Source organism: Lipophrys pholis, assembly GCF_963383615.2.
Source record: "Lipophrys pholis genome assembly, chromosome: 19".
In the NCBI taxonomy this organism is placed as follows: Eukaryota; Metazoa; Chordata; class Actinopteri; order Blenniiformes; family Blenniidae; genus Lipophrys; species Lipophrys pholis.
The window spans coordinates 9,007,618-9,031,435 of NC_137647.1; the positions used below are offsets into that span (position 1 = coordinate 9,007,618).

A 23,818-nucleotide genomic window follows, 5' to 3' on the forward strand; every position below is an offset into this window, starting at 1 on the left:
AACTTTATGTGGGTAATTCATCTGTTGTTACTGCATCTTAATTTCGTTAATGAGCCTACAACTCCAGTGTCGTGTTGGATTAGAAGTGTTCCTCTGGTTCGTGGCTCCCTGCGCCACTAATGATCTTTCTTTTGATCAGAGTGTGTGTTTACAGTTGATCATTAACCAGGTAAGTGCACATTAGCAGGTCTCACAGCCGCTGCTGTCTAACCGGCTGTCACGCAGTGGGCGTGGCCCCGTGCCGTGACGGCCGGGTGACGTCAGAGAGGTTATAAGTACTGGTCCCTCGCCCTAACGGTCTGTATTGTGTCTGTTCGGGAAATCCAAGGGGAGCGACGATATTCAAATCCTACTTCGGCTTGTTTGTCCAACAACAACAACAACAACACAAGTGGTAACATGGAGGTCAGCGCGGAGGCCAAGAGGATCATGGTGGTGGCTCTGGGGAAACTGTACAGCTCGCGCACCCAGCGGGGGGGTCTCCGTCTCCACCGGAGCCTCCTGCTCACTCTGGTTATGAAATCCGCCCGGGACATCTACCACGCGGCCCAGCCGGCCGCCGAGAGTGAGGCGTCGGACTGGGAGGAGCAGCAGCACCAACAAGAGCCCGCGGGAGACATGAGCACGGAGCCCCGCGGCGCCGAGGACCTCCACACCGCTCGGACTCCCCCCGAGGAGGAGGCCGCGGGACCGTCCGGGGAAGCGGAGCCGCGTCCCGACGCGCTCACGCGCACCGGAGCGGAGGAGGACAAGGAGAACCTGCGGCCGCCCGGTTCACCTCAACACGCCCGGAAGCGGCGGGGCAAAGCGGCCGCGGAGCCAGACTTTCTCCCCTGCAAGAAGGCGAAACTTGAGCCGGCGAGCAGCCCGCAGCAGCTCGTCGTCAGCGCCGCGCTGGTGGACTACGTGATGTGTGGCAGTGAACTGGGCGCATCGACCCCAACCCCCATTCCCATGCAGAGAGCCATCGCGGCGTGTTGAGCCCGCACGTTAAACCGAGTTGGGAGTTTTTAACAAGACGGGACTGGACGCTTGAACACGTCCCGCCGTGCGTCTCTTCCCCTGGTCTGGAGTTCCGGTTCGGAGGGCTGGGAAAGTTCGCCCCCCAAAAAGTCCCGAGAAATGACTGAGCAGTGCCGGGAATTTACGCGGAAGCAGCCGAGGAGACGCGTTGCCGTCCCTCTGACTTTTGGCCTCGATATGGGTCTACCGGGCCAGAGGCGGAACTTCAGGTTCTGACTGCCTTTCATGAACATTTCACACAAACTTTCTGTTTAAGGACTTTATTTGTCATCAATCTACCGGGTTGATGCCTACAGGCTGAATGAAGATGATACATGTGTACAGCATTCAATGATTACAACTACCTCAGTATTTATTAAACACTTTTGTACTTGAATCTGAACTTGTGTGTTGTTTCCACTCATACTTGACACAGATCAGCGCATACTGGCGACTGGAGGTGTGGTGATCCCTTACAAACCTGTGGTAAAGGTTTTTGCTCCTGGTTCATAAGGAAAGTGGCATGTGGATGTTGAGGCCTGACAGGAAACTGGCCTGGGTGTGAAGAAGTTTGTTTCCTTCCCCCACGACTTCACATCCCCCACACTGATTTGCAGAACAAAAGCTGGGACTATAATTCAGGAGTTGGTGCTCAAAAGAATGAGAGGGGGAGGCTGCAAAGCCATTGACTGACCAAACACCCAGAACAATTGGGGTCCTGTTGCTCTGTGAGATGTGTATTGCTGAAGTTCACATGGCAATCCCATTTATTTTTAAAACAATTCCACCATTTTAAATAATGGGCTACAGTTTTATTGCACGCCAAATAATCTGTTCAGGTATAATCCTGCGCTGAAGCTTTAGTAATTACACAAGAGTCACGTCTTTCATGTTGACTGCTTGGTAAAAATGATTACTATTTTTTTTTTAGCGTCAATTTCTGATTCCAACGGGAAGGCTTAGAAAAAGCAGTGCGAAATCCAGTGTGTGCTCGTGGGGGAAGGAGCTTAACCCAAGAAAACAGAAGAAGGAATGTGGCAAAGGGGGGGTCGAACCCTGTGAGTCCCCCACTGCGCAGCTTATTCTTCCGGCTGAAACCGGAGCACTCCGTCTGTGTACACAGGAGGAGGGCCCGGAACGGTTCAGACATGCCTGTGAAAAAAACACACGAGCGTTATGCGCGTTAGACACATACACCCATTGACCTTATCTTGAGGGAGCATGTGTTGGCCTACTCAAATCCAAGCACTTTCCTTCAGCTCTCTCTCTCTCTCTCTCTCTCTCTCTCTCTCTCTCTCTCTCTCTCTCTCTCTCTCTCTCTCTCTCTCTCTCTCTCTCCGTCTAACACAAAAGCTCATTGTGCTTGAATATGCTGACACATCTATCTTTCTCCTAACGGAAGCACAAAACAGTTTCGTGAATCCCCAGAAAAAGATGAATTTATTTGGAACCGTTTTCTTCTTCCCCCTGTCACGTGTATACCTATGCGGTATATTGTTATCATTATATCGTCTCTCTAGTCCATACACCAGTGGAGAGAGGTGCCATGTAAGGTGGTTATACACTGTCATATGACGCATGAAACTGGTAATTAAACCACTGATCGCAATCTCCTGACGCACGGGTCCCAATCATCATATTCTCTCCAAACCTACACTAATCCGTGGAGTATCACCACAGTGGAATGAGATGACTATGTCTTGACGGCCACGTGGTGGCGAAGTGGTTGACCTCACCGTGAGAAAGAGGCGAGTTCAATCATCTGCCAGGTGCCTACTTGTGTTGGTTTTTTTAATACATTACACAATTCAAAACCCTGCTTGCTAAGTTGACTGATGACTCTAAATTAGCTGTATGAGTGCTGTGTGTCGTGCACATACTGACTGGTGACCTGTTAAAGCTTCACTCTGCCGTTCTTTCCATTGCAAGTTAACACCAGTCCCCCCACTAATGCACCACTCAGGTCAGGTCGAACCAGAAAGCGCATCAAAACTGGGCCTACCGTCATCATGCACTTGGGGCTGCATTTGTGTGAATATGCCATAATAACTCATGTTGTGTGGTTGGTCATGTTTCCAAAGATGGTTTCACAATGGGAGTGAATCAAGAAATGTTCCCCTGCCAGTAGAATTGTCTGTACATAGTTAATGAGACAGTACTAAATGACAAGTGTAATGACAATTTGTCGTACCAGGACTCAGCAATTTCATAATCACATCAGTGGAAACTGACACACACAATGCCTTTAAAAAAATATTTATCATTGCCAGATTCCACTCATCCATGCATCCATCTAGAAAAACCTTATTCAGATCGTACGAATGGAACTTCTATCGACAGAAAATCCAGCCTACGGTGCAAATTAAAGTCAGAACTGGCATTTTACTACATTGCTGACATCACAAGGATGGCAGCTGATCTACGGCTGCAACTTTCATCAGGAAAATTCTGCCATGGGCAGTGTAATGTCCATCACAGACTGCAATATCTCCTGATGCACCGACCCACGATGTGAATTTGATTCAGGATTTTCATGTCACTCGATGGCTTCATGCCATTAAGGACTACACCTGAATTCCACACCAGACTGAAACCAGGGGATTGTACAGGCCATTAACCTATACAACCCGGATTACAAAAGACTTTGGCAGCAGTAGTGTACAGGCATAGGCATTAGCAATGTTCCCATTGGGGTTTTTATGAAGAGAGAATCATGTCTCCCCAAAAAAAAAAGACTCCAGGAAATACATGTAGCTTCAGAAGATCACAACCAACTCTTGTGTAACTGTGTTTTCCCTGCGACTGGTTACTTCACCCGTACTTAACTCCTAGTCAGCTACGGCACAGAGAGGCGGACAGATGAAACTTCTCCACATGCATCAGATGCTTCTATGGAATGGGGAAATTCTCATATGACAGCGGTTTCGCAATGTTTCGCACAAAAGTGGAAGGAAACATCGCGGTTGATCACAAGCAGAAGTCGTCTCCGGAAAGAAGAGTTTTCCACCAAAAGAAAAACGTGTCACTTCCCCATTATAGGCAGAAACAAATAAAAACTGTCACGTCTACTTTTGTAAGATTCATTAGATTATCATTCGATCCAAGAAATTATCTTTTTTAGCACGTCGTTCGGCAAAGTATCAGATAATAAAACCAAACAACACACACACAAACACACTCGGGAACTCTGCAAACAATAAAAAGAGACAAGGCACGGTGCATTCTCTCTGGATTTTATTCTTTAGGAAGAGTTCTGTTTGGAATTACAAAATGCACTGGTAGAAATAGCGGTGAAACTGGTTGAGAGTGCGACAGGTAAGAGTGTGAGAGAGAGAGAGTTTAGAGAGAGAGAAAGAGAGAAAAAAGAGGGAGTGAGTGAGAGATCAAAGGTCCAACAGCCAGTTAGAACAAGTACATCATCAGATTTGGCTGGGTTCTGCAACCTCTGACCCCCACACAGAATTAGAAGGGAAAATACACCATCTTTTGAACTGTACTTCCTTTTCTTTGTATTTTATTTTATTTTTTTCATTAAAAACAGTTCTTTTTTTCGTGGTGTCCTGAACATGGTTGTGTTGTGCCTCAACCCCATGTAACAGAAGAAAACAAACAAGACTTTGACTCCCACCAAAGTCTCTTTTGTGTTTTTACTCTTTAGACGTTTTTTTTTTTTTTTGGTTCTTTTTTTATGCTTTTTGTTCTCAAAAATAGAAGGAAAAAGGAAACATTGCTTTTTAAAAACATCTATCTATTTATATATCTTTTTTTTTCTTTTTTTTTTAATTCCTCTGAATTAGTTAATCTGCTTTTTCTTTTTATGTCCTGAAGATGACTTTTAACCCACGGTGTGGCATGCACATAGCACATGCATTTCTGGAACTAGATATTTTTTTTTCCATTTTTTTTTTCTTTTAAAGTCTTTTGTACTTAAAAAAAAAAAAAAAAAAAAAAAAAAAAAATCTTTTTTTTTTTTCTCCCAGTAGCGACTTTACATTGCTTTTTGAAGACTTTGTGTAGTTAATCAGCGTGTTAGTGGATTTTACTGCAGCATATACACAAAGATGAAAGGTGAGCGTTGAGGGGCTTTGCACGTTTCATTCAGAGGGTCACTGACATCACATACGCACGCTCACACACTTAATGCACACACAAACACGGAGTTGAAGGTCGCTACAGTGACATGGCTAAAACATCTTAAGAGTTTAAAAGGATTTCTGGAGACAAAAATATAGAAAATGAACGCAGGCAGGTAAAACAAAACACTAGAATTTGTCAGAAACACGCTCACTTGTGTACATACAGTACATACACGCAAAAAACCCACTTACTCACACCACAACCAGGAGCTACATACCTAGTGTGCTTTGTGATTTCTTTTTTTTTTTTAAGTGTAGTGATGTGAAAAATAATTGTCTGTGACATTCCACTGAGGTTGGAAAGACACTAATAGGCAGTTTTAATTTTTTTTTTTTTCTTTTTTTTTTTGATGCATTCTCTGGTCAACGTGTGATAGGCCTCCAGGTAAAATACAGGTCAAATAAACATAACATCAGGTAAAAAAAAAAAATATATATATATATATATAAAAAAAAAGTGGGGTGAGGGCTGACAGTGGTGTGTGTTAGTGACGAGTGTTGATTCGAGGCACACAGAGAAACACACACATGGAAATAAACCTCATACAAGAGTGATGCACACAGAACGCAGGGGTTTTTTCCAGGACTGTGACGAGGCTCCTTAAAAAAAAATGTATATCCAACCTATCTGAACTGTGCTACAATGCAGTTCAGTCACTTGTGTTTACACAGGTCTGGCGGCGTGCGAGTGAGAGAATGAGTTCAAAATTCATCCCCGGCGCACCGAGGCTATAAAACACTTCTGAATCAGAGGCACAGGGAGCAGTAATGAAGAAAAATCCCAAACCACACAAGTGAAACGGGGTTGTCTTAACAGCGTCACCTGAAGGTCACGAGTGGCGGTGAAACTCCTCTATACCATCTGAAGGACAGGGAACCTACAAGATGAGGCTTTGTTTGGCAAATCTTTGTCAAATGTACTCGCCTTTCAAATTCGAAACAACTGCTCACTGAAGACGTTGACAGATCCACTGTCTGCCTTTCGAGATGTCATGTTTGTCCTCATTCTCACACTGCATCGCTGTGGATCCTACGCTCCACCTCCGGGTTGGAAAAAAACGATCAGTTAATCTCAAAGAATCAAAAACAAACGTACAGAGGAAAGTATAAGACCAAATATGGAGAATCTGTCTCATTGTTACTATCATTGTGATTTTTTTTTGTTCTTTTTTTTCTTGTATCGGTTTCCCCATTATTACAATCAGTAACAAAGAAAACAAAGATGAAGAGTTTCTCTCCTTTCTGTGCCTTTCTATTGGTCTCTTTCTCTCTGGTCCCTCTGTTTAAACCCCAAGCCCTGGAAGACATTGAGATGTTACTGATTTGTCACACTTTTGACGCCACTTTTTTTTTTTGTTCTTTTTTAAAAATCACATATAATACCCTGCTTTCCATTTTAGCCTTACAACCTTAGCTACAAAAAAGTTACTCTCACAAAAAAAAAAATTAAATATTATGTGCAATTCCAACTGTTTCAGTGGCAGGCATTTGGCACAGAACAGACAGTAGACAAGCAAGCAAAAAGTAATCACTTTGTTCCCTCTCAATCTCCCGATAGCCTTTTGTATTTTGACTTTTAGTGTAAATTAAGGTACAGAGAGAGGAATGTCATTCAGAGGAGAGAGAGAGAGAAACAGAAAGCGTTTATAACAAAAAGAGAGAAACTCTGCAGACAACAACAGAAAGGACTGAGGAATATCTCCCTCCACAGACAGTAGATTCTCATTGTTGCTATTATTAGTATTTTTTCGTATCATTCATGCAGGATTTCATAGGGGGGGGGTTGGGGTAACAACTCCGCAAGTCTAAAAAACGAAGCTGTGTGGGGTGCAACAGAAGATTCAAGCTTCAATGTTTTGAAGAAGTAGAAGAGAGGGAGGAAGAAGAAGAAGCAGCTGCAGGAATAGAAGAAGAAATACTGCAGAAAACAGTTACTGGTTTTTGATTTGTTTTTTTTGTTTTTTTTGAAACCCATCTCTACATTTTTGTTTTTCTTCTTTCATACGTCACAGGTTGAGGTTGGTTAAATTGTTTGTTTCTGGGAGGAGTGTGTTCTCAGTGACTGTGGAAAAAAAAATTCCCAACACACACCCCTCCCCCCCCCTACCCCATCTCCTCCTTTAGATTTCATCAGAGGGACTCATCAAACCTCGTGCAATGCTGCCCAACTCTCCCATCCACTTAGCCTTCTCACCTCATACAGGCGGACGGCTCCTTGTCGGTTTTGTTCTTATTTAAAAACACAGATGATAAAACTCATCAATATTCAACTGGTGGCTGGGAGGGTTGGATTTGATTCTTTTTGCAGCTAACTTAACAGAAGTCAGCTTGGACAAGGGGGGAAAAAAAAAAAAGTGGACGCTCTTTTGTCTCTGACTATAAAGTGTCATCTGTCGAGTCGCAACTCTTGACATCTTGTAAGTGGCTATAGCTCATTGCCAGAGGCATAATTTAAGACACAAAGACTAGTGTCCATCGCTCCTCCCTCCTGCATCCTCGAAACTGCAATCGGAGTCTCATTTGACATCAAGTGAGGATCAACAACAATGTGAGCAGAATGTGAGCGGTAGTTTGTCATCTCCCCTCACGCTACTTGCTTCTCTACATTCTGCCTCAACATTCTTGTTCCACGCCTCCATCTTGATGCCTTTCCTTTCTGTAAGCCCACCGACTCATGCCAAGCAGTGGAGAGAGGAAAAGATTGAACTGACAAGAAAGAAAAGTCGTGGTTTCCCTTGGCAGTCAGTGCTCTGTTCAGAGCTCCTCATCTTCTTTCAGTCCAATTATCAATCATTCCTCCTCGGTACGTCCCTCCCCACTCCCCAGAGGCTAGCACCAATCGTCGTCCTCCGTCTCGCTGTAGGGTTCATGCAGGCCCTTGCGGGGACCCCTTGGATGCCCAGCTGGAGGGGGAACCTTGTGGGGTCCAGTGTGTGGGGGTCCGTGAAGATGAGTGGAAGGCGACGAAGATCGGTAGCCGTTGGGGAGGCGACGCTGGGCTGCAGGTTGGACCTGGCCCTGGACAGGCCCCGTTAGGGCAGTGGTGGGGGGAGGCGCGTGGTGGGCAGTCCTCGGCGAGGTACGAGTGGGCTGTGGGTGGGGATTGTTCACGGGGTGCGGTTGTGGTGGGGGGATCGGATGAGGGTTATGTGGCTGCGGTTGTGTGGGTGGTGGCAGTGGGTGGTTGGCCAAGGCGTGGGGGTGGGGGTTGCCGCCCTGCATGGGGCTCGGCTCATAGGCAGGCGGTTCATGGTGGGGCTCGTAGTCCTGGTAGTCCTGGTTGTAGAAGCAGCCGTCACCTTCCACAGAGCCACCCCCTCTACCTGTGTCCCCCCAGCGAGGCGGAGGGTGATGACCCTGGCGGGTTGTGCCATGGTGGGCCATTGAGAGTCCTGCTGGGGGAGGGCCCTGGCCTTGGGGGGGCTCTGGAGAAAAGCGCTGAGTGACAGGGACTGGGGGTCTGCCCTGCGGCCCCCCGGGAGGTGCGGGCACGCCCTTACGGACTACGGGGGAGTATGTGACATGAGGCCGGGGTGTTGCCGGAGTCTGAGGCAACTGTCGACGGCCGCGGCGTGGCGTACTGGTCCCCGAGGTTGAGGGGACGGGACTTCCGCTGACCGAACTACTGCCCTACACGAAAAGTGAAATAAAGCAAATAAAAAGAACGAACCACAAATTCACCGACAAAACATGTAGAATAAAGTAGGGGATGGCAAAGATAGAGCATGAAAGAATAGTGAGGGAAAGAAACACAGCAAGATGAAGAGACACAGAGAGAAAGCAGGAGATTCCGGATGGAAATGCAAGAAGGGACGAGAACAGGAAGCACAGCAACGACAATAAGAATAAAAACGGCACTCGTAATGTAAGTGGAGGAGAGCAATGTAAAAATGAAAGGCATCAAAGGGCAGCAGAGCAGAGGATGTGGATAAAAAAGATGAGATTCCAAACAGCACCATACAAAGAGAAGCGACATGTCACGTAGAGGAAAAAAAAAAGACGACAGGAGAAAAGAAGGGTAAAGGGTTGATTTCCAGACCAACAAATGTGGTACAGGGTAAATATGGCAACTCAACATACATAAAACATATTAGTAAGTTTGTTTTCACGTAAACTGTGTGCTACATGTCAAATGTTAAATGTTCACTAAACTATTCATCTAAATTCTTCTTTGAAGTGATAACCTTTGCGGTGTTTCTAAGACACAGATTAAATGTTTGGCACACGTCTGGATATTATGCATTACAGACACTTTGAAATGACGGCAACTGAGATCTGACCTACATGTGTCCTGTGATGTGTTTGGAAAAAGAAGTCATAAAAGCAAACAAAGTGGAAGGGACACAACAAAACGTTGGGAATCTAAAAACATTCATGTAGGGGAGCTTGAGACAGCTGCGAGGTTCTCAAATATACATTTTGTATGCATATTTGGTGGTTTGGGAACATTCACCCCAGTTAACGCACTCGTGTTTGCATTATCATATGAACAATAATGCATATTTGTTTTGTGCGTGTGGCAAAACATAAATGCTTTTACAAATGTACATAAAGGGAACATACCGACATTACCGTTTTCAACATAGCAGTGTTGCTTAAGATAGAAACACATCTTGGCCTCTGATTTGAGGGCAGCAGGAAACACTCAGGTGACACTTAAGTACGTAGCATCGACACTCCAACAACTATCAAGTCAAGACTGAGTTTGTAGCACTACTTTGATTTTATCCAGGATTTGTTTCGGTAGCTTTTACAGGTTTTAACATATATGTATCAAACATGTCACTTAATTCAGTGTCACTGCATTGTATTTTGTTACAACTACAAGTTACTACTACAAGCTACAAGTCAGTTCATCGCTGCCTGATTGTTCACTACCGCCTACTTTATATTAAGCTGTTTTAACACTGTTCGGAAAATGTTATTTCATTAGAGCCAAAACAAAGGTCGTACTGCTTTAAAGAAGACGTGACATGCACAAAATACCCCGAAAGCCCACCTGTCTGTGCGTCATGCACTCGCGACCTTCGCTGGGCGATCGCGACCAGCGCCGGTCCCTCTCCCTCTCTCGGTCCCTGTCGTGCTCTCGGTCCCTGTCGTGCTCTCGGTCCCTGTCGTGCTCTCTGTCGTGCTCTCTGTCACGGGAGTGCCTGTGGCCGTACTCGCCCCCTCGCTCTGCTACATACCGCTCCTTGTCCACAGAGCCGTGGTGGTGATGATGATGGTGGTGGTGCTTTCGGTCTTTGGACCGGCCGCGGTCTCTGTCTCGATCCTTGTCTTTTGACGTGAGGTCACCCGACTGGGTGGTTGTGCTCAGGTCTGTGCCCAGGCCTGATAACAGAGGAGATTGGAGTTGTTATTGCCCTCAAGAGTGAGAAAATCTCTCACACATACACACACACAGTGTTTCCACCCCGTGGATGCAGGGCGTCTCTCCCACCTGTGTCACCCTCAGTGTAGCGGCAGAGGGATCTCTCAGATGCCCGATGACTCCGGTCTTTTCGCCGGTGTCCATGTCTTCTACCCTCCTCCGGTATTGCCCGCTCCATGTTGTAGTCGTCTGCGCCACCTTTATCTCTGTGGCCACGTCCGGACCTGCTGTGGCCCAGCGACGAGACGGAGCGTTTCATGGGACTGCTGTCATTGATGGTCTAAGACAGAAACAGAAAACAGCACCAAAGGATGGAGAGAGACAGGAAGAGATTCAAGGACAAGTGTTTCCTTTGACTGTAGAGTTGGTGTTTCTTGTTGTACAGGTGGCGCAATAAGAGATGTGTTTGTATATACTGTACATGGACATGTGTGCGAATGGAATCAGTTTCTATGCAAACTGTCTTCCCACCACTCACCCAGGCTCATACACCCTCAAATAAAAAAAAAAGAAAAGTCGCAATCATGTCACTGTAAGAATACAATGTGGTATATAATTAATGGGGACATTTAAATAAAGCCCTTGTGCAATGAAAAGTCAATAAAAAGGTTGATTTAAACCAAAGAAATCTACAGCCACAATGTAAAGAAAACACAATCAAAAAGTGTTATTGAGCAGACATACATAGATAGATAGATAGATAGATAGATAGATAGATAGATAGATAGATAGATAGATAGATAGATAGATAGATAGATAGATAGATAGATAGATAGATAGATAGATAGATAGATAGATAGACAGACAGACAGATCAATAGAGATCTGATACTTGTATTTGAGCTTCAGTTACCAAACCAAGAAAAGCTGAAGCAGCATTTAAAGTACTCTCTTAGCAGACCCTTGATATTGATTTGACAATTCCCCAAAACAGATGATGGCAAACAGCCATGATGTTCATGCTTCTCTAACTTGCTTTGTAAAAGTAAAAAGGGCCCAAAGAGTACAACTCTTTACACAAATCTTTCTTCGCAACCCATAAATGCCCTGTATGAGGCACATTCCAGGCTGCACAAAACACTTATTTTTCAGCGTGCTTTCCTACAGCCATGCATGTACATAGGCATTGTCCTGAGTCCATCTGAGAAAAGCATGATGCTTGATTTGTTTTTGTTTTTTTAATGCAGTGCTGCCGAGGCCTGATGCTCTCAGGTATGACAGCAGGACAGAGCCTATGATACCACAAGTTGTATACCTGGGCATTAAAACCTTATTGGGGTACTTCAGTGCTAAATCCTCAGCTCAGCCGGCCAGGTTTTGCAGTTCAGATCATTGGTAGATGTTTAGTAAACACGTGATTATCAAGCCTGGTAGACATAGCACTGAGAATCTCACCATCATTCTCATTCACACACACATACGCACAGCTGCCTTGTCATTCTGTCGCTCTGCCTGACGGACAGTCACCCTCAGAAATACACAAACCCGCCTATAAGCACATTTCGATTTTCAGGCATGCGCGATGGCTGATTTGAATGGAGAATATGACACAGATGGAGGGCTGATGATAACATCGTTACAAACAGGCACGCAGGCATGAGGACGTTAAGCAATGAAGAACAAGCAGCAGCAGCTGAGCAAAGAGAGACAGAGACACGGAGGGCCTAGAGACAGTCGTATGAGTCCTCAGGAAGAGAGGACAAGCCAAGTTCAGCCCAATTCCAAACGTACTGCAGCAAATGCAAGACGCCAGGGTCAGTTTAGAAAGTGGGCTGGAATCTGATTTCATGCCAAAGAAAGGTGCCATAGTACATTTTAATAAACCCCTGCCTTAGAAATTATAACCACACAACATGAAGACATGACACATGAGGAGAACACAAAATTTCCAAAGTGTTTGACAATGAAAAGGGTTACAAAAAAAAAAGGAGAAAAGAGAGGGAGAGCAGACAGAGAAGACAGGGTACATACACTGAGGTTACTGCCACGTTGCTTCCCTTTCCTCCGCTGCTGTATGAGCACAGAGAAGACACACGCACACAAACACACACGCACACAAAGAGCCACAAATACACCAAAAGGTATGGTCACATATGAAGCACACATATACAAACAAGAAAGTGAAGGGCGGGGGGGGGGGGGGGGGGGGGGGGGGGGGGGGGGGGGGGGCAAAGGATGGGCAGGAATGGTTAGACACACAACGAAACAAAGAGTGGGCACAGAGTTACAATTAAAAAACAAAGTGTTAGTTGGAGGTTGAAAAGGAATGGAGTGCCACAGTGGAGAGAGAAAAGAAGATCAGGAAGAGAAGAGGGGACAGAGAAAGGTCTGATTAGACACCAAAGCAGCAGTGAAGGTGGTTGAGAAACACTTACCACGGACATTGTGGGGGTTTGGGTGTTTGGTGCCACAACAGTGGTAATATAGACAATATCACCATGACAGTGCTCAATCACATGAGCAATGACAACAATTAGCAAATGCACGCTCAAATGGATATGCGATTAAAACCGCAAGAGGCAGAGACAGTGTGACTTGTAGGAAACAGGAAAAAAAACAGTGTACACACGCACACGCACACGCACACACATGCATGCACAATCACACCAATCACACCCCAGTTTAAAAGTCCCTGGAATTCAAAATGAGTTCAGCACAGGAAAATCCTTTGATAGGAAAAAAGAAACAGTTTAGTGAAACCACAAAGGATAAATAAATCAGGGTCCTGAAAATAAGGGGGAAACAATGTGTAGGCAGTGTGTGTGTGTGTGTGTGTGTGTGTGTGTGTGTGTGTGTGTGTGTGTGTGTGTGTGTGTGTGTGTGTGTGTGTGTGTGTGTGTGCGTGTGTGTGTGTGTGTGTAATAATGTGCTGTGTGTGAAAGACAACCAGAGCACTCACCGAGATATGAAGCAAGACAAAATGGATGAGGATATGAGTATGGAAAACAAGGTGACCACAAATTAAACAAAAAATCTTTCATGCAGGTGGATGGGATGAAAGGAACAGACAAAAAAATAAAAATAAAAAATAGAAATAACAGAAAAAAATATGAGGGAAAGTCTGACTTTGCTTTGGTAGCGTCCTTTTGAATTCAAGGTTGGAGGTCACCACATTACAGTTACAGATACTAGCACGTCAGGAATGTTGCAGGAATCGATATAAATTTTGTTAGGGAATTTCTCCAGCCAGGATTCAAGCGACCATTGGACCATGACTTTAAGCAATGAGTCAGACCTCTATGATTTTTTTATTTTTTTTTTAAACGAAAGGGGGACAGGCTACAGACATAATGACGGGGAAGTAGAGAGACAGTGGAGAGGTGAGAATGCTGCTCACTTGGTTGTCGCCTGGGAGGCGGGGCATGGAAGCGGCCCTGCCATGGCCTTCCATTGGTGGAAAGTGCTCAGTATCCGAGTACCCATCCTGCCCCATCTCTCTCATCTCTACCGTCTGCAAACAGAGCAGGAGAGGAGGAGATGGTGTGACTGGTCGCCATGAAAACTAATAGGGAGCGGGGGGATGGGTGGAAAAGTCTGTTATCCAAAGAAAGCAGAGAACTGAGTGTAGTCAGTGGGGTAATTTAGTTAGTATATGTACTGTATGTATGATGAGTCATTTTGCTTGGTTAATTTTTTTTTTTTTAACTGTGCGATGGATTAAAAAAAGAAAATTTGGTGTTCCCAGATAAGACTTCCTGTAAGACAATCTACTTTTGTGTTTCCTTATACTGCTGTCAACTGAGCTGCAAGTAAATGCTGGCCGAGTTTTTTTTTTATTTTTTATGGCATTTATACTAGAGGAAGAAGAGTGTGAGTTACAGTATGGATTTGAGGGGCAAATCATATTGACCTCAAAAGACATGTGAAAAAAAAACAACAACACACAACCGTTCAGATGACAATGTTTGAGCGATGCAGGCGCGGATACATTGCAGGCGAAAAATGGTGTTTTATGTCAAAATTACAAATGAGTTGTCAGATTTGCTTGCAACAGCAGGTAGTTTATGGCACAGCCTGTGTACAGTGCACATGTAAACATCTATTTAATTTGGATTGCACTTTGAAATCAGAGCTGGATCAACAGCCGGAGGTGCTTCATTGTCACGACTTGGCTCAATATTAAGGTCGACAGACTTCAGCTGGCTGATGTGGAAAATGAGTGAAATGTGTTCATGGTCCTATTGATCCCAGAGACCGGTCAGGTTCTCCAGGAGATCTAAAAGCAGAAACAGCATGGACACAGATTCATGAAAGACTTCGAAGATACAAGGACGATACATTTCAAAAGTACATAAAGGAAAAAAACTAAATCATGAATAGGCTTGTTTAAGCGATGGAGATATCACAGGAATGCAAACGCCATATTTGTAGTAAAGCTCAGAGAAACTGACAGGAATGACAGTGATCAACTAATAAAAAATACTATGGAAAGAAAGATAATGATACCATAGTGATGATCTGTGAAATTCTGTTTTTGTGTGCATGATTTTAACCTTTGCATGAAAAAACAAATAAACACAACACTGTTGTTATTGTAATCTTTACCATTGTAAAGATTATAGTTTGACTATTTACTGGTTCTCAATTGTTCTTTGGTAGTTTTGTTTGAAAACAATGACATGAAAGTAAAAACAGATGTTAAATGGACCAAATGTTTGGAGATTATCTTGATGCAAATCTACAAACAAGGATGCACGTTACCTCTGTGATGTGTGTAGCGTGTGTATGTGTACATGTGTGCATGTGTGTGTACGTGCCATCTTGTGTGCAGCTCCTGTGTGTGTGTGTGTGTGTCATCATTCTACCTGCGAGTTGGTCATGCTCCCCAGGCTATCCTCAGGGTGTCCCTCAGGGCTCCAGCTGCCGACCTTCTGAGACATCTCCTGAGCACGAGCCGTCACCCAGGAGTGGCTCTGCGGTATCCCCCCCTCCACTGGCCTGTCAAACGCATGCATATAGACACTCACCATCACACACATCCTCCCGCTCTGGTCCCCTCCTGGCAAACTACCTCCTGAACGAGCAAAGCGCACGATCGACATCTAACTCACAGGCTGTTGACAGTGTCTGTGGTTTCAGGTGGAGGTAGGGCATTGTTGAGTCCTGGACCCCCGTCCTGGGCGGGGGTAGGCGGCTCCACGCGCTGAAACAGTAATGGCGTTCGATTCTGTGTGAGATATACAACATGGCCATCGCCAGCTATCAGGCAGACTGACAATGAAATGGGATGAAGGAGCATCGCAGTAACGGAGGGGTGGAAAAGGGGGACAGTTGGCTCAAGCAAGGCCAGGCAAACAAGAATATATAGAGAGAATAAAATAAAGTCTTCAGGAAGTGATACCCAGCAGAGGTAAGTGAAAGAGAGAAACCACTAATTAAAGAAAAGAAAAACATAAATCATCTCCGAAAACAAATCGACCATCAAACTTTTCCAGAAAAGTAGAAGCAAAACTGAAATTTGATGAAAAGGAAGCGATAAAGGACGGGCCCCATTCAAAGGAGGATGGTGGACATCATGGCAGATAATCCTGTGGAGGGAACATATAGCAGGTAAAATGCATGAAGACTCAAATCAAATCTGAATGGACACATTTTCTATTTAAAGTCCTTTATGAGTCACTCACTAAAGAAGTCCACTGAAAAATGAAACCCTAACTCCCAACTTAAATAGTAATAATAATAAATCAAGTTCTTTGAACTTGATCTAATTCATTAACTTAACTTAAGTTAAAGAATCGGATTAATTTCACAGAACTTGATTCATTTAGACGTTACCAAATGAGAAAATTCAGTTAAGTTGGTCTAAACTATTTTCTTTTTTCAGTGTAGTAGCAGCACTGCCTAACAAATACCTTTCACAGCCTCAAAGTGCTGTTCAATCACTGTACACAACAAAAATACAGCAGCATGTAAAACTTGAAGATCAGTGGTGTTATTGGCCATTTTAAGATTGCAAAACACCGCAAAGTATCTGTTATTGTCTGTTAATAAAGGTAGGACCAGAAAGTGAAGGTGGAAGAGATGACGTACAGTTTGTGTTCGAAGAGAGAAAGAACATGTGGAGTAAATGAAATTTATATTACTTGCTGCCAGACTGGAAAGGAAAGGAAGAAAGCAGACGGATAGAAAAAAGTGCACAAGGCAAAACAAAACATAGGGGTGCTTTTCTATTTTCTTGGAATATTTTACACATGCGAAGGAAAAAGGCTTCAGTATACCTAAAAGCAGGCACATGTTTATGCTGCAGCATAAATCTGCCAGGCTTTAATATTATGCTCTTGCTGTTTGTGTGTAATAAAAAAAAGAAAGAAAGAAAAGATCTAACAATTATATCGTAAAGGCTGGTCATTTATCTCACTGAAATATTCCCGTGGTGTTTTCACCTTTACGAGAAAGGTTCAGGGCCGTCATGCAATGCAGGGCCAACTGTGTAAGTGAAAAGCGGGAAAGGGGAATTTACGAGCTACAGTATCTTCACGAGCAGTCGATACAAGACAGATAGGAACTCAGGAAAAGAAGCTGCTGTGAAGGTTCCCACGGTTCAGGAATGAGCACTTTCAGGGCTGTGACAACACTGCAGCCCCTTCAAACTGCACTGAGTAACCGGACAGATTCAGAATTCTGTGGGTTTGCATTTTTCCACAAGATGGCAGCACTGCTTCTCTTGGCAAGGGAAGCCTACAGCGATCCATTTGGGAAGGTTGTGTGGAGGCCTGTTAAGCTGTCACAGCCCCTGCTTGCAAAAACAACGCTACAGACCTGAGGCCTTGATTTCAGCACGTCAGTCTGCCTTTAACTTTGAAGGGTCAGATGCAGGTGGGGCGTTACCTGATCATCACGGAGAGCCTGTGATCGTTTGATCTTGCTCTGCCTGTAGTACTCCATGATCATCATGGCAGCGTAGATTTTCCCAACCGTCAGGTCTGTCGCTGCTGAGAGAATGACAAGTTACCCTGGAAGATTAGACCCTTTTTGTATGGACCCTGAGCGCGAGGAATGGCAAGAAAGGGTGGCACATGCACGCAGCTCTCGCACTCCTGCACTCTCCTCTCACACATGAACACAAAGCAACTGGTCTTTTCACTGACAGATATAATACAGCACTTAAATTTAATATCACTCTACTTAGCATTTTACTGTACATTGATCAATAGCATACTACAATAAAACACTAAATAGATCATGCTTGCATTGGCAAAACTATACTACTAACAAAATGCAGCCCCTTCAATTCCATTTATTAACATGCCATATGTGCATACTTTGGGGCTTGGTCACAAAGCTTGAATAAAAAGAAAAAAGCAATTTTATAGTCTTGTGATTTTCAGAGAAAATCTCATGCACGGCGATAACAGGCAACAACTCTTGCTTCTGGCTCCTTAGCAATTTATCCAGTGTAATTAAGTTGTATCTGTTTTGAGTGTATTCAATGTTACAATCTTTGGAGTATATGCCTAGTCTACAGAGCTATCCTGGAGTGAAAAGACGTCTATAGAGAGTTGATCTATAGTAAGGCACCCTCTGATCGCAGGCAGGGAGAGAAGTGGTGGAGTCAGGAACTGGTGGTGAGTGTATTCTGGTGCATGTGGTGTATCAAGGTGAAGGTAGGGGCAGGAGGGATAGCACCGTGTTAGCGTACTGTTTGGTGTCAAACATGCAGTCTTCCTCTGTGCATCTATTTATTCATCACGCTCAAGTAATCATGAACAGAAAGACCTGTGTGTAGTATGAGAGTGTATGAGGTGGGGTGCCACGTGATTCAGAGGGTGCAGCAGTGACAAGGACTGGCTGAGTGAAGCGAACCTCTGGTGGCGTGAAGAGAAACAACGTGGGAGCTCTGGGTGGCACAAACGCGGTCGGGCCATGCCACATTGCTGTGCCTGTACCCACACTCTGCAACTTACACTTATGAGGCGTAACCAGCAAATCCAGAGTCTTCTGGGAGAGGTTGGGCCAGATTGCCATCATTTCTTTCCTCAATTCGGCATCCATCTGGTGCTTGTCGATACCACCTATCCATATTCATAACACACACCCACACACATGCAGGCAGAACCGTACACAAATACAGGGACATCCATGCCAAAATATTGTGGATACACAAAAATGCACGTTGAAATGTTTAGACACACCCACACAGACACACGCACACACATTCATACCCACCAAGATTGATAGAAAAAAAAATGTGAGATAGGACATACAAACATGAAAACAAAGAGAAAAAAGTGTTTTTATTGACAATACATATTATAAAGATCCAATCACTGCAGCACCCTGACTCCACAGGACTTTCCCCTACGGACTCAAAGTGTTTGGATTCTGTACATAAGCAGAAACAATGAGACCAAAAAGAAAAAAAGAATCTGACCAAAGGAAAAAGTGCAATTTTAAACATTACACACCCTTGGCGATTTTGATGTCCAGCGCCGTACGAATCAAAGCCATGAGAGTGGAGTTGAAGTGGACCGTGTTGTCATCGGCCACAGGCAGATCCATCCGCAGGAGTCTCTGTGAGGAAGCCAATCAGGTTGAGCGGTGAGATAATTGGGAGGTTAGTGGGTGCATGTGGAACCTCCAGGTGACAAGGGGGAGGAGCCCTGAGCGGTTGGCGGGGAGGGGAGAAGGGAGAGGGGAGGGTTGGGAAGTTGAAGGAGCTGTGCATAGCATCTGCAGCAGGCGCTGACTGTGCCTGCATGACTCTGACGGCTCACACCGAGTGTCACATGATGAGGCCAATTTGAATTTCGGTGATGCAGTTAAAGCAAAGTGACGGGTAACAAAACACATTAATTTATAAGCAATGAAATTGGCCTATGGCTCATATTATTAATTGTTTTATGACAGCGATGTTTTTTTTTTTTTTTCTTCTTTGTTTTTTTGATATCTAAGAGATTCCACGTGTTGGTTACACATGCATTCAATTTCGAAACAAAGAGAAGGACAGGCTGAACAGCAGCTACTATGATCCAGAGCTCCTCCTACAGGTTTGGAGGTTCACGGTAAAAGAAACAGACCAGACAGTAAACCAATAATCCAAAAACAAATCCAGGGTCTACTCCGAGGAAGGAGAACACTTTGTTTTTCGTTTATTGGTTTGCAGGTCTTGTTGGACAGTAATAGAAACAGACAACACAAAGACACACACTAACTCACTGAGTGACGTTCGTGTGTGTTTGGTGACAAAAGAGAACAACCCGCCGACGATCCAAACATGCATCGTGTCATGCCTCTCTCTGCATTCCGATAAAATGCCTCTCTTTTTTTTTTTTTTTTTACCCATAATCCCGCAAACCATTCTTGCACATCCCAGCCTCATGCAGCATGCATTGCACACACAAAATGCCTCACAGGACGATCAGCTGTGCAGCTGTACACAGAAAGCATCCTCTGTTGGCGACATTAAAGTGAATTTGTGAGTTGATTGTCATTAGAGGCCATAAGAAACATTTTAGATGACGGTGCTGCGCTGAAATGGTGGAGCAAGAAGCTCTACGGCAAATTTTCTGATGTCTAATGTGTGAAAAATGAGCACAGACTTGGAGGGTTAATAGGTGAGAGAGAGCAGTGTTTTGTGAAAAAGAAAGAAGGGAAATATAAAGCCCAGTTTTGGTGCGAAGATGCATCATGACATTTCAGGTGAATGTAATAGAGGAATAATGCAGACCCCCCCCCCCCCCCCCCCAAAAAAAAAAGAAGTGAAAATAAATGTTTCAGATATAGAAAACAGATATGATAAGAATTGAAGGGGAAACCTTAAGAGGAAGAGATGATAGAGAAAGAAAAATCAATAGGCTATGGGCTGGAGCATGTAAAGAGAAAAAAAGTGACTGAAATAGAAAAGCTGAAGACAAAACAAAGCTGAAAAAAATAAATATATATATCAGCATACTTAGTTGACTGTGTCTGTACGAAAGCTATCCCGCCTGAAGGCTCTGCGGTCTCTCCTCAGTACATTTAAGGTTAAAAGCAGTGGAAGTAGATGGGTCATTGTTCGGTGGACTGGTTGTAGGGTCAAAGGTACGACGTGGACGTGTCTCATTGGAAAGTGTTTGCGAAATTGGCACAAGTATTGAAAAAAAAAGATAAGAATGGTGACTTTATGGAAAATCGTTCCGGTAAAAATGTTCATAGGGGAAGCTTAAGATACCTCAGCTGGTGAACAGAGGAGTTTGTTTTTTTTATTACAGGAAGGACGCTTAGAATTGTAAAATGGTTTGAAGATAAAACTAAAAGGATGAGGATAGAAAAAGAGCACCTGATGTATGGGTGGAGGTAGGCAGGGGTCAAAATAAAGGAAATAATAACTGAAAAATAGCTAAGGAGGTGAAAAGACCCGTGTCAAATAGTACATTCCAGACCACTAAGGAAGCTTTTTTTTTTGTTTGTTTTATAATCGGGTGGAGGGCAAAGTCAGACATTGACAAATACATCCACACATAAAAACAAAGTAGTGTAGCTATGGAGATTGATTGTAAAGTGCCTGTATTTTCAAACCTCATCCATATGCTATGGAGAATAGTGTAAAGCATATGAGCTATTTGACACAGGTTTATTGAAGAAAGAGGGAGATGATGATGATGAAGCAATGGAGTGATCTCCTGAACACCCTAAAGCACGGGTGGTAACATGAAGAAATCAGTCTATAATTCCGTTTATTTGTATTTTCATAACAAATTGTGTCTTATATTTGTGTTGTTTTTGACAGACAAGGGTGTGTATAGGAGGGAGGTGGAGGGGGTGTTATCGTCACATGCAGGCAGGTGAGGGAGCATATATGTGCCAGGAAGGGGGGCAATATGCAGAAATGAGGGGGGGCTGGAAACAGAATAGAACTGCATTGACGACAGAACCAAAGGACAACGAGAAGATTGGACTTGCAGATAGAAAAGGCTGCTTGGGGGCTTTGAGCTGCTACATGAAGGGTGACAGAAAAAAAAAGAAAAAGAAAAAAAAAAAAAAGAAGAACTGCTTCTGTATGGCAACCGAAAGGCTCTCAGAGGAAAACACATCACTGACACAAGCCCTTCTGCTCTCTCTACCATGAGAAATAACAGAGAATATCTATGTGTAGGTTGATATGACCTAATTCTGTGTTTGTGTGTGTGTGTGTGTGTGCGTTTGTGTGCGCGTGTGTGTATGTATCAGCCTCATCCACAGGATGGAACGAGTCAGAGGACTTAAGTCTAGTGAACCTTCCAAGCCCTGCTGCACACGCATGCTTCAGTGTAGGAGTGTGTATGTTTAACAATGTCTACATATCTTGAATTCTAAATCATAAACATCTATAGGTCTTTCATACATATATTTGCATCAATGTTAAAATCTCGCTGCCAATAATTTCTGCTAAAAGAAACTATGACAGCAATTGTTCTATCGCGTGTGTCCTTTTCGTGTTGGTGTAAGTGAGCCTGTGGTCATTGTACATGGTGCAAACGAGCTGAGAAGGTCCCTCTTCTTCGTTCCCTCCTGTGGATACACACACCCCCACATCTGAAACCCTTCAGCCTAATTTGTCTTGCTTCCTCCACCCACCAGTCCCACACCACCACACAATGCCACAACACTGACCAGCCCATCCCGACTTCCCAAAAACAGAAAGAAAGAAAAAAACAGAAGAACCAAAGAAACAACGACACTAAAGTTTACACCACGTGGAGCGCTTCAGTCCCTGGTCCCTCGCTCCTAGAGAAAACCTCCCCATTCCCACCCACCACCCGTCGAAACCCCACAACACCCATAGAGGACTCGGGTGAAGATGGGGCTCTTTCTGACCTTGTAGGCCACCCGTGCTGGACACCTCTTCCCAAGGCCTAGTGGAGGACACATGTGCCTCAGCATGTCATACATTTCCCTGCAACTGATCCTGCCACTGCGTCAGTGCATCAGCCAGAGCCGGCACACCGTTACCACAAAAACAAAAAAAGCACAAAAAACAGAGAGAGATGAAGATATTGAGAGACGGGAGCAACGGGAGGGAGGGCGTCGGAGAAAATACACTCGCAAAAAGGAGATGGAGCAGACCATTGATTAGATTACGGAAAGAGAAACGAGGAGGAAGAGAGAAATGACAAAAAGTAAAATAACAAAACAGAAGGACGGAGGTTTGGGGTTGATTTGGAGAAACTGTGGGGCGTTTCTTTGAGCTACAGCACTCTCTTACAGTTTGTCAAAGAAAAGACGGAGTACATGACAGGGGAGAGACTGAGGGATGTAATATGGGCCGTAAATATTCTTCGGTAAGATAAGATATTCGGTGCAACAAAGGTATTTACGATATGTTCGTGTACGTTTGCACAGTAGTGTGGGGCAGAGCTTGACAGCAGGCACCAAGCTCTGAAGACAGACGGGGGGGAGAAGAGGAAGGGGTGTCAATGCAGTTTCTGTCTTTCCCCCAACCCCCAAAAGACCAAGAACAATGCGACACTACAGTGGGCAACCGTAGGTTACTACAATATAGCCATGGCTCCACAGCAAGCAAAAGTAAAATATAATTTACAAAAAAAAAATAAAAGAAAGAAAAACTACAATGTGGTAAAAAAGTTTAAATGTAGCTTCATTTTTTATTTTTTATTTTTTCCCTCCTGCATGTCATTTAGTGCATTTCACATGCTTCTCTGGGTGTCTGCATTGTCCCGCACATTCTCTCAGCAGTTCAGAATGCAAGTCCAAAAAATGGTGGAAAATAATTTCTAAAGTTGAAATGATAAAAGAAATAATAATGATAATAAAAAAAATAAAATAGAATTATAAAAAAATAAAACAGAGAGTACAAAGCGGCATTCATTCCATTCCTGGATGCTGTGGCTAGCAAGTGTGGTTGAGAGGTTTTGTTTGAATGGAAGTCAAACCTTGCAGGCCACCCTATGGGGGCATTTCTTGCCTAAGCCGAGAGGCGGGTCGATAACTCGTAATAAACTGTACATGTCCTTATAATGTATGCGCCCGCTGCAAGAAGAATACAGGGGAGTTAACAAACACACACACATACTCACAGGAAAGAAAGACACACACGTACATCCAGAAAAAAGAGAACATTGGGAGGAAGAGCACAAGATTGACAAGAACACAGTATCTGAAAAAACTTTAAAATGTGTAAAAACTGATTCTTGACACACTTGAATGCATCTGTGCAAACTCACACACACACACACAGAAAATAAACACATCATTTTTGGGTATTTTATAACATTGGTCTGATTTATTTGGCTGCATTATTCTCTTCGATTGGTTCTTCTTTTAAGTCTCCTTCTCAGACTGACACCACTTCCCTTAAGCTTCTCAAACCAGTTCCTAACTAGGATGTGTGC

The 23,818-nt window shown here is 44.0% G+C and overlaps 2 protein-coding genes across 2 annotated transcripts in view; one reads left to right on the top strand and one right to left on the bottom strand.

Annotated features, from left to right (window-relative positions):
• Positions 1 to 307: 307 nt before the first annotated feature.
• On the top strand, positions 308 to 1,397 carry ier2a (immediate early response 2a). Its single transcript, XM_080487125.1, has one exon. It carries the CDS (start codon positions 400 to 402, stop codon positions 979 to 981), a length of 582 nt encoding a protein of 193 aa, XP_080343251.1. The 5' UTR covers positions 308 to 399; the 3' UTR covers positions 982 to 1,397.
• A 4,924-nt stretch (positions 1,398 to 6,321) lies between these two features.
• Positions 6,322 to 23,818, bottom strand: part of cacna1aa (calcium channel, voltage-dependent, P/Q type, alpha 1A subunit, a) — a 79,734-nt gene continuing 62,237 nt past the window's right edge. The window contains 11 exon segments of the mRNA XM_080487224.1: positions 6,322 to 8,768; positions 10,138 to 10,469; positions 10,579 to 10,789; positions 12,480 to 12,518; positions 13,846 to 13,959; positions 15,314 to 15,446; positions 15,560 to 15,675; positions 17,337 to 17,440; positions 18,413 to 18,520; positions 18,914 to 19,019; positions 23,360 to 23,456. Coding sequence (XP_080343350.1) covers positions 7,968 to 8,768; positions 10,138 to 10,469; positions 10,579 to 10,789; positions 12,480 to 12,518; positions 13,846 to 13,959; positions 15,314 to 15,446; positions 15,560 to 15,675; positions 17,337 to 17,440; positions 18,413 to 18,520; positions 18,914 to 19,019; positions 23,360 to 23,456 — 2,161 coding nt within the window. The 3' untranslated portion in view covers positions 6,322 to 7,967.

Bases quoted from the DNA above. Each gene is read 5' to 3' on its own strand.
- ier2a (XM_080487125.1), top strand. From the start codon at position 400: ATGGAGGTCAGCGCGGAGGCCAAGAGGATCATGGTGGTGGCTCTGGGG.